Source organism: Nerophis lumbriciformis, linkage group LG31 (genome assembly GCF_033978685.3).
Source record: "Nerophis lumbriciformis linkage group LG31, RoL_Nlum_v2.1, whole genome shotgun sequence".
Classification (NCBI taxonomy): domain Eukaryota; kingdom Metazoa; phylum Chordata; class Actinopteri; order Syngnathiformes; family Syngnathidae; genus Nerophis; species Nerophis lumbriciformis.
The window spans coordinates 495,001-504,705 of NC_084578.2; the positions used below are offsets into that span (position 1 = coordinate 495,001).

At 43.4% G+C, this 9,705-nt stretch overlaps 2 protein-coding genes across 3 annotated transcripts in view; one reads left to right on the forward strand and one right to left on the reverse strand.

The window, feature by feature from the left end:
• LOC133574352 (protein FAM124A) overlaps window positions 1–341 on the reverse strand; it is a 10,747-nt gene extending 10,406 nt beyond the window's left edge. Inside the window, exon 1 of the mRNA XM_061926512.1 lies at window positions 215–341. Within this exon, the coding sequence (XP_061782496.1) occupies window positions 215–270 (56 nt within the window). The 5' untranslated portion in view covers window positions 271–341. The remainder of the gene's footprint in view (window positions 1–214) is intronic.
• Window positions 342–905: 564 nt separating this feature from the next.
• tsn (translin) lies at window positions 906–9,394 on the forward strand. 2 transcript variants are annotated; one of them, XM_061926160.2, is made up of 6 exons: window positions 931–1,153; window positions 1,500–1,593; window positions 5,192–5,288; window positions 7,513–7,628; window positions 7,750–7,829; window positions 8,548–9,394. In XM_061926160.2, exons 1-6 carry the CDS (start codon window positions 1,088–1,090, stop codon window positions 8,770–8,772), a joined length of 678 nt encoding a protein of 225 aa, XP_061782144.1. In that variant the 5' UTR covers window positions 931–1,087; the 3' UTR covers window positions 8,773–9,394. The 2 variants fall into 2 exon arrangements, with proteins under 2 accessions (XP_061782145.1, XP_061782144.1); XM_061926161.1 differs by lacking the exon at window positions 5,192–5,288 and having other exon boundaries at window positions 906–1,153; window positions 7,513–7,632.
• Window positions 9,395–9,705: the final 311 nt, after the last annotated feature.

Sequence of the window (9,705 nt, forward strand, 5' to 3'; positions counted from 1 at the left end):
ATCCTCCACGTGAAGTGTTTGGGTGACAAGGTTATTAAAAGGTCAAGGGGTCGAGTGTGACTCAAGTCTGCAAGCAAAGTGAAGACTGAAAGGTAGACAAACATACAGTATTTAAGTATAAAATGTCCCACGTGTTGAGCAGTTCCATGTTGTGATGTTTCTTGTCCTCTCACCATCTGCTAGTCATTTCTCTCCCTCTGCACAAGTTACTCACCCTCCAGTTTCTGCACCGGAATCCAGGCACTCATCTTCTATGAGGGCTTTTTCCATCTCAGTCAAATGTAGCGACACGCATTGTCGGCCAAGTCCACGCAGAGACGTCTAAAAAAACGGCACGCAGATGAATCCAAAGCGGGATTGTAGAAAGCCGCGGCCAGGACGACTGTAGCCGATTGACGGACTGACCCTGAATGCAACGTCACAAGCAACAGGCGACAGGAGTCCGACTGCGGTGCATTCAGGTGCAATGGGAAACCATAAGACGCAGTTAGGTTTGTTTATAAAGCGCACATCGGGCCTCCAGAACACTTCAATGAGAGCTAACACAAATATAAATATATATATAAATAGTTTGTGAACGCATTGTCAAACAATGGTAATAAAACTATTCTTATTCTGAATACATTTGCAGCCTTTCGAAGCAAACTCGTCTTACTTTGACGTAATTAAATAACATTTCATGCTTCATATTCTAATACATCTATTATACGTTTTATGATACATTAATTGGACGTGTATAATAAGTTGCATAGCAATAAATCATATTTTACATGCGCCGATGCTATGACGTCATATGTACGCGCCTCCAGAGAGCGAGACACTCAGTGGCGCATATTTAAAACAATAAATAGATTTATTTTTCCCCCTAATGATAATATTATTGCCGTTCTGAACAAGGCTTTCTTTGTTTGTGAAATTCTGTAACATATTGTTGGTTCAATAAAGTTCTGGGGGGGAAAAAACACTCAGGTGGCGCATTCCCTGTGACGTCAGACGGGCACGTTCCAGTGTTTTGTTTGGCGCTTCTTCTCTGAAAGTAGCACTTCTTCACCTTTGTGCGTCGTTTAGTTTCCAGCAGACGGCAAACATGTCGGTTAGCGACATGTTTACTCACATCCAAGGCTCCCTGGGCGCAGACCAGGACGTGCGAGAGGTACGAAAGAGCCGCGCTACTGCTAGCTGCTAACGAGTTAGCTACTGCTAGCTTAGCTACAGCTAGCTGCTAACGAGTTAGCTACTGCTAACTAGCTCAGCTAGCTTCTAACTAGCTCAGCTAGCTTCTAACTAGCTCAGCTAGCTTCTAACTAGCTCAGCTAACTGCTAACTGGCTGAGCTAGCTGCTAACTAGCTCAGCTAGCTGCTAACTGGCTCAGCTAGTTGCTAACTAGCTGAGCTAGCTGCTAACTAGCTCAGCTAGCCTCCAGAATGGCTCCCATTGCTGTGTGTTCCTTTTAGCGTAACCAGTGATTGAAGTGCACCGTCTCTATTTGTTCCTGTAGGAAATCCGCAAAGTGGTCCAAGTCCTGGAGCAGACAGCCAGGGAGATCCTGACAGTTTTGCAAAGTGTGCATCAGCCATCTGGATTCAAGGAGAGTGAGTGTTCTGCTTCAATCAATCAATCAATCAATTCCTTTATTGTCATTGTCATAATAACACTTAAGTCATACATGTCATTTCCTATCTCGGAATTTGTGTATGTGGGGGCAATTTTTCAAAATAGTTTTACACCAAAGACATGCACCTGGGGATAAGTTGATTGGCAACACTAAATTGGCCCTAGTGTGTGGATGTGTGTGTGAATGTTGTCTGTCTATCTGTGTTGGCCCTGCGATGAGGTGGCGACTTGTCCAGGGTGTACCCCGCCTTCCGCCCGATTGTAGCTGAGATAGGCTCCAGCGACCCCAAAGGGAATAAGCGGTAGAAAATGGATGGATGGATGGATGAAACTTGTCTTAATTCTCCCCATACTTGGCCCTAATCGTTTGTGTTATAGTCAGTGTTGGGTTAGTTACTGAAAACCAGATACTAGTTACTTTATTTCAAAAGTAACTCTGTTACTAACTCAGTTACTTACACCAAAAAGTAACGCGTTACTGTGAAAAGTAACTCTCTAGTTACTTATTATTTTCTTCTTTTTTTTTTTAAGGCTCCCATTAATGCCATTTTAGCCTTCATTTTAGTACTGTTATTGCACTGGAGAATAATACAATCTGTTGATCAACTTGACATGCATTTGCATCACTGAACTCTGCTAAGTAATGTGCTCTACATACAACACACAAAGACAAAGATATGTTTCAAAGGGCCAATTTATTTTGGGCCGGAACAAATTGACTAAACTGTTTTTAAATAGCTGCAACATAACATACATAAGTAATAAACCGCATAATAACAACATAGCTGTAAAGCTGGCTTCACCTAAGGAAGACACATGACATGATTATATGTCATGTCACTATATACAGCACACATACTGCTATACACACGCCTAACTAGGGCTGGGCGATATATCGATATACGCGATATATCGCGGGTTTGTCTCTGTGCGATATAGAAAATGACTATATCGTGATATCGAGTATACGTTCTCACACAGTTGCTTTTAGCTGCGGCCATAACGCTACAGGCTCTCCTCGCACTTTCCTGTGTCTCCTTCTCACAGACAGACAAGCGCACCTTCTTACACACGTCACATACTGTCACGTCATACGTCACATACGTATACGCCCTCCCCGAGCAGAGAGGTAGCAGCATGGCTAACGTTAGCTGTGATGCCAACGGAGTGGTGCGAGCGGTAATTCAAGAGAAAGAAGGTGCGAAACTGGTAACAAATGGAGGGATAATTAATTCCCAAGAAAAACAGCAGGGGGGTCCTTCGTCTGGCGATGGTTTGGCTTTAAGTGGGAATATGTCGAACAGACAAGCGTCATTTGTCAAGTGTGGGGCAAAAGCGTTGCTATAAAAAGTAACATTACTGCTGTAGCAAACAGTTCAGGGTGTCCCAAGTTACAGGAGTGTGTTAGGTAAGGAGGAGTTTTGTCCCTCCAGAGTTGTTGCCATAGGGCTGTGACGTAGGGTGTGTGTGGTTGTGGAAGGAGGTGTGTGATGTTGACAATGAAGAAGCGGTGGCTACCGAACCTGCTCTAATGTCTCCCGTTTATTATTTTATTAGATAAGTACACTGTATAGGCGAACCCAGGACACTCGGCTACACTGCTAATATGTAGCATCATTTGAAAAGTCACCTGCTAGACAATGAAGAGGGCTTACTCCGCACGTCAATATATCCGTTCGGTGCCACACGTCCACACCATCAAAATGCAGAGGCAAATATTTCCAGATCAACGCCGTATGAAAAAAATAGTGATTTTTTTAGTTGTGATTTCCTTCTCTGCATGAAAGTTTTAAAGTATCATATATTAATGCAGTATGAAGAAGAATGTTTTAATGTAGACACATAGAATCATCATACTGCTGTGATTATATGCATCAAGTGTTGGGGTGGTATAGCTCGGTTGGTAGAGCGGCCGTGCCAGCAACTTGAGGGTTGCAGGTTCGATCCCCGCTTCCGCCATCCTAGTCACTGCCGTTGTGTCCTTGGGCAAGACACTTTACCCATCTGCTCCCAGTGCCACCCACACTGCTTTAAATGTAACTTAGATATTGGGTTTCACTATGTAAAGCGCTTTGAGTCACTTGAGAAAAGCGCTATATAAATATAATTCACTTCACTTCACATTCAAGGCTAAGGCAAAATATCGGGATATATATTGTGTATTTTATTTCACAATTCCTTGTGAGAAAAAAAGGCCTGGTTAGGCGTAGGGCTGGGCGATGTGGCCTTTTTTTAATATCGCGATATTAAAAAAAGGCCACATCTCCCAGCCCTACGCCTAACCAGGCCTTTTTCTCTCTCAAGGAATTGTGAAATAAAATCATGTCTTCAGGAGATCAACACTGTACTGAAGCCCAGAACACCCTACGCATTTCCCCACTTTTAGTTTAGAGAAAAGGAAAGATTGGCCTGGCCCACTAGCATCCCTCTTTGTGTTTGTGAACTTTATAGTCTATACATTTAGAGTGATGTGATAGTCAAACACTCTAGAAGTCTAGAATGAAAGAGTATATAAGAGAATTGACAGAGTGTGTGTACCTTCAGTGCTGATTGATGAGCAGAGGCAGAGTTTGGAGAGTTTTCTTTAGCTCGCTTTCCATTTTTATGTACTCACTGTCCAGGTACGTGGAAAATGTTTTCATGCTAATTAGCTGCCTGAAAGCGGGTGACTCCACTGTAGAAATAGCATGCATGTCTTCTAGCACATACGCTGCAATGGCTCTATCAATGTTGTCCTGGCTAGCAGTCCGTCCGTTAAAATCCTTAGGTGGAGGTGGAGGTGAAGTGGCATCAGAGTCTGTGTCTCTCTTTACTCGCTTCGCGAAGCATGTTGCTTTTGTAGCTGTTTCAGCAGATTTGAATTTCTGTTTTGGGCAGTAGATAGGATCTTTGATCCAAGACACAACTTACATTTAACTAAAATGTTCTTTTCTTTGTGCTCGACCAAAGAAAAGTAGTGAGAATATCTCGATGTTAAGAAACTCGACTTCAGCTCCGCCATGATGTCTTGTTAGTAAAGACAGACACGCCCCCCCCCGCCCACACACCCACACACATCGCGTCTCTTGTGAGACAGGAAGACTGAAGGACGACACTGCAGCTCTCCAATAAAACACATTCAGATCTTCTGTTTCTAGCCGATACTACATACAAAATAATGTAAAATAACGCAGTAACGCATCATGTAGTAACGGTAACGGAGTTAATGAATATAAAAAATAACGCGTTAGACTACTAGTTACCGCCGAAAATAACGCGTTAGTCCCAACACCGGTTATAGTGCATTCAATCTAGCAGTTACAGTTTTTAAGGTATTAACAAATGATGAATAATTACTAACCAGCTCCATACAACGTTAATAAATGACAACTCTAATAGTTCGACCTAAAATGTTTACCACACAAATGATTTGGACTGGTTTGGTGACATTTTGACAAGGTAGGCAGGTTATGACTAATAACATGTTGATAACATACAAATAATAAATAGACACATGTTTAAATGATTTAGGCTGGTTTGGGGACATTCTGACAAGGTGGAAGGCAAGTTATGAATGAATGTTTGGTCTTCCTTCAGTTCCTGACAAGTGTACAAAGGCCAGGGAGTTGTTCTGCTTGGTGCGAACTCACATTGCTGACTTGAAGACCAAGTTTCCAGTGGACCAGTACTACAGGTAGGCCACACCAGCACACTGTCCCTGTATATTTTAAAAGATGTATAAAATACTACTTGTCTTCACTGAGTGAGACACACCAAGGTGTACCAGGTGATGGCGTTAAAAGTCATGTTCAATCATCTCCCTGCTGCTGTCCAGGCGTTGTCGTCTCTATATTAGCTCACTAACCCGACAAACCTGGCCAAATCCTTTCTTTTCCTGAAGCCAACATGACAACGATCCTGGCAGTTAATGATGCCACACGCTCGTGCTTCTCGGGAACTTTTTAGAGTCGTGTAAAAAAGCTATTCAGAGTCCCACAATGCATTGCACACTTTCTAGCCCTGTACCTTTGTCCACACAGTGCACTCAAGACTGTCCTTGTAGGTTTCATGAACACTTGCACTCAAGACTGTCCTTGCAGGTTTCAGGAACACTTGCACTCAAGACTGTCCTTGCAGGTTTCAGGAACACTTGCACTCAGGATTGTCCTTGCAGGTTTCATGAACACTTGCACTCAAGACTGTCCTTCCAGGTTTCATGAACACTTGCACTCAAGACCAGTGTTGGGACTAACTGTAACGCCGTTAGTTTCGGCAGTAACTAGTAATCTAACGCGTTATTTTTTATATTCAGTAACTCAGTTACCGTTACTACATGATGCGTTACTGCGTTATTTTACGTTACTTTTGATGTAGTATCGGCTAGAAACAGAAGCGCTGCGGTGTCGTTCTTCTGAATCTTCCTCTGTCACAAGCTGGAGAGAAGAAAAGAGGCGCGGTCTATGTGTGTGTCTGGGTGTGGGGAGGGGAGGCACACACGTGATCCGCTGTTTGATATATGAAACAAAACAAAAAAAAGTTGTTGGCACGTTCAGTCCACACACAGCGTGGTCATGGCGAGCGGAGTAACGGAGGAGCTTGAACGCCCCGCACCATTGAATTGGTGTGTTTATAGGTGCAGACTCCGTTGTGCAAAACGAGGCTTTTAAACACATGCTGAACGTGCTTGAGCCACGTTACGACATCCCCGTTGCGCACCCACTTCAGCGATAAGATTGTGCCAGATCTTTATGAGCAGGAGAATAAAAAAGTTGTGGATGAACTATCCCGAGCATCATCTGTTGCGCTCATGACAGACGAGTGGACGTCCAGCGGAACTATAAGCGCTCACTTCATCACAGCAGACTGAGAGATGAGAAGACACGCCCCCTCTATGAGAGTCACCTTTCGCAGGTACTGACACAAGCAGTGGAGGAATGGAAGATAAAGATATCCCAGTCACACGTGATAATGCCAAAAATCAAATAATGACAGTGAATGAGGCAGGACTGGGACCACAGATAGGTGCTTTGCACATGTAGTGAATTTGGCATCACAGAAGGGAATCTCAGTCAATAGGATGGAGCGCCTCCTTGGGAGGATCAGGAAGGAGGTTTCCTACTTCCACCCAAGCACAACAGCTCCTCATGTGCTTAAGACAAAGCAAGAAATGCTAAAGCTGCCTACTCATAAGCTCATACATAATGTCCCAACGAGGTGGAACTCCACTTATGATATGTTGGAGCAGCAGGCAGCTATATACTCTGCATTGACCCACAACACCCTGAAGACAAATGTCACCCTGTCTGATGATGATGTGAGAGTGGCAGATGAGGTCCTCCAGGTGCTTAAACCCCTCAAAAGTGTTCCATCTCTACTGAGCACTGAAACTTCACCATCTGTGTCAATGATCGTGCCACTGAAAACAAGGATTGTACAATCCATGGCTCCAAGTGTGGAAGACAGCAGCATCACTCCAGATGTCAGGCTTTATGTTTCAAGGAAGATGATGTGCCTTCTTATGTTGCACTTTAACTTGTTTTTTATTCATGGTCATTGGTCCAAGTTTAAAGAAAGGAGGAATGCCTTTTTATGTTGCACTGTTTTTCATTAATTATGTTAAAAGGAAAATAAAAATGCATGTCAAGTTGATCAACAGATTGTATTATTCTCCAGTGCAATAACAGTATTGAAATGAAGGCTAAAAGGGCATTAATGGGAGCTTTAAAAAAAAAAAAAAGTAACTAAATAGTTACTTTTCACAGTAACGCATTACTTTTTGGTGTAAGTAACTGAGTTACTTTTGAAATAAAGTAACTAGTAACTGTAACTAGTTACTGGTTTTCAGTAACTAACCCAACACTGCTCAAGACTGTCCTTGCAGGTTTCATGAACACTTGCACTCAAGACTGTCCTTGCAGGTTTCATGAACACTGGCGCTTCATCCTGCAGCGTTTGGCCTTCCTGGCGGCCTTCACAGTCTACCTGGAGACTGAAACACTCGTCACTCGTGAGGAAGTGGCTCACATTCTGGACAGTAGGTACACAATTATGTGTGTGTGTGTGGGTGTGTGTTGTTGTTTCTATAGAACAGTCTCTAAGTGTTGTGTGTGTTGTCCCAGTAGAGCAGCCTCTGACTAAGTGTGTGTGTGTCACAGTTGAGGTTGTGCGAGACAAAGGCTTCCACCTTGACGTGGAGGACTACCTGGCAGGGGTGCTGATCATGGCCAGTGAACTTGTAAGTGTCTTCAGTTACAAAAAACATGTATTTGCATATTAAGGTTGAGTGAACACAACCTATTTCATGAAGTGATCAGTTTCTATGTCATCATTGTGTCCTCACCTATTTTTTAGTCATTATAAACACACTTGCATCTTTCTGCCTGTAGGGGGCGCCCAGTTCACTGATAAATATGTATGTTTGTGTACAGAAACTTCTTACAGAATTATGTTTAGCAGTGCTAGTAATCATGCTACAGCTATATTAAATTGTCAAGCTGCTATAGGAAGCTGAAAACCACAGTTTTAAGAAGAACTGTGCCTTGGCACTGTAATGTGGTCCAAGCGCTGACTAAATGTCTACATTGATTGTGGACACGGTCCATCACATCCCGTACCTGGAGTATCAATAGAAAGATGCCTGGTGTGAGACATTGTGGTTGTCTACATCCTGTACCTGCAGTATCAATAGAAGGATGCCTGGTGTGAGACATTGTGGTTGTCTACATCCCGTACCTGGAGTATCAATAGAAGGATGCCTGGTGTGAGAAATTGAGGTTGTCTACATCCTGTACTTGCAGTATCAATAGAAGGATGCCTGGTGTGAGACATTGTGGTGGTCTACACGTGTACATCAAGTTTGATCAGTGGTCGTGATAATAGCACAGAGATGCTTCAAGTGTCACCTTCTGTTGGCCAGCCCGTTAACCTTTCCCCCTTCCGCCCCTCCCCCTCAGTCGCGTTTGGCCGTCAACAGTGTGACGGCGGGTGACTACACTCGCCCGCTGCGCATCTCCAGCTTCATCAACGAGCTGGACTCCGGCTTCCGCCTCCTCAACCTGAAGAACGACCCCCTTCGCAAACGTTACGACGGGCTGAAATACGACGTGAAAAAGATCGAGGAGGTGGTCTACGACTTGTCCATCCGAGGCCTGGCCAAAGAGACCGAGGGAGAGAAGTAAGTGCCATCGGATCAAAGGACACTATTCCAGGTTCTGAACGAGGGCCCAAAGACAGACTGGGTGTTAATCCTTGCTCTAGTTCAGAGGTGTCTAAGAAAAACCCAATAAAGGAGTTCTTGATTCAAACAGTGGCAGGACTTTAGACAGCCCTGCTCTAGTCCCAGGTCTGGAAGTCAGGTTGCTGTAGACTGGCGCCCTCTGAAGGTTTTGTTCCTAAAATTGTTTTTTTGTAATTCGCTTTGTGACTTTATTTGCTAAATACTGTGTCTTGTAGAGAAACAAACACCTGGCGTTCTGGTCTGCCTGTGGTTTCTAGTGCTAGTTAGACCTTGTTTTCTGTAGTGTGTCCCTTCTTCACAATTATATTTCTATACACAACACTCATTTGTCTTTCTTCAAGACTACAAACACACACTTTTACAATGTTTTAATGACTCACAATATATTACATTGGGTCTTAGTGGACATGGTACATGAAAAATAACAAGCGCACAGTAGTGTTGGTGTGATCCACACAACCGCATCACAACACTTGGACCGGATGTTCCCACTGTTGCCTAGAATGCAATCATGTAAACTCTCTCAGCTGCAGCGTTCAATAAAGTGCAAGAAACAAAATAAAGCTATCATGGAATGAATATTATGTGTCAGAACACGGTCTGGTCCGTCACAATGTGCTTGAGGTTTGAAAGGAGAGCCGAGGACTAAGGACACAGTCAAGACTTGTAGGGAACAGACTTTCTCAACCTGACCACACACTCATGTTTCCCTAATAAGATGGAACTCGTGTAAGGCTTTAGTGTCATCCTGCTTGTCCCCATAACAATATTTTGCTACCGCTACCAAAATGTATTTACATACTTTTCTAAATAAAGGGGACCACAAAAAATGTCATTGTCTTAATTTTAACAAAACATCTTAGTGTACAAGAAA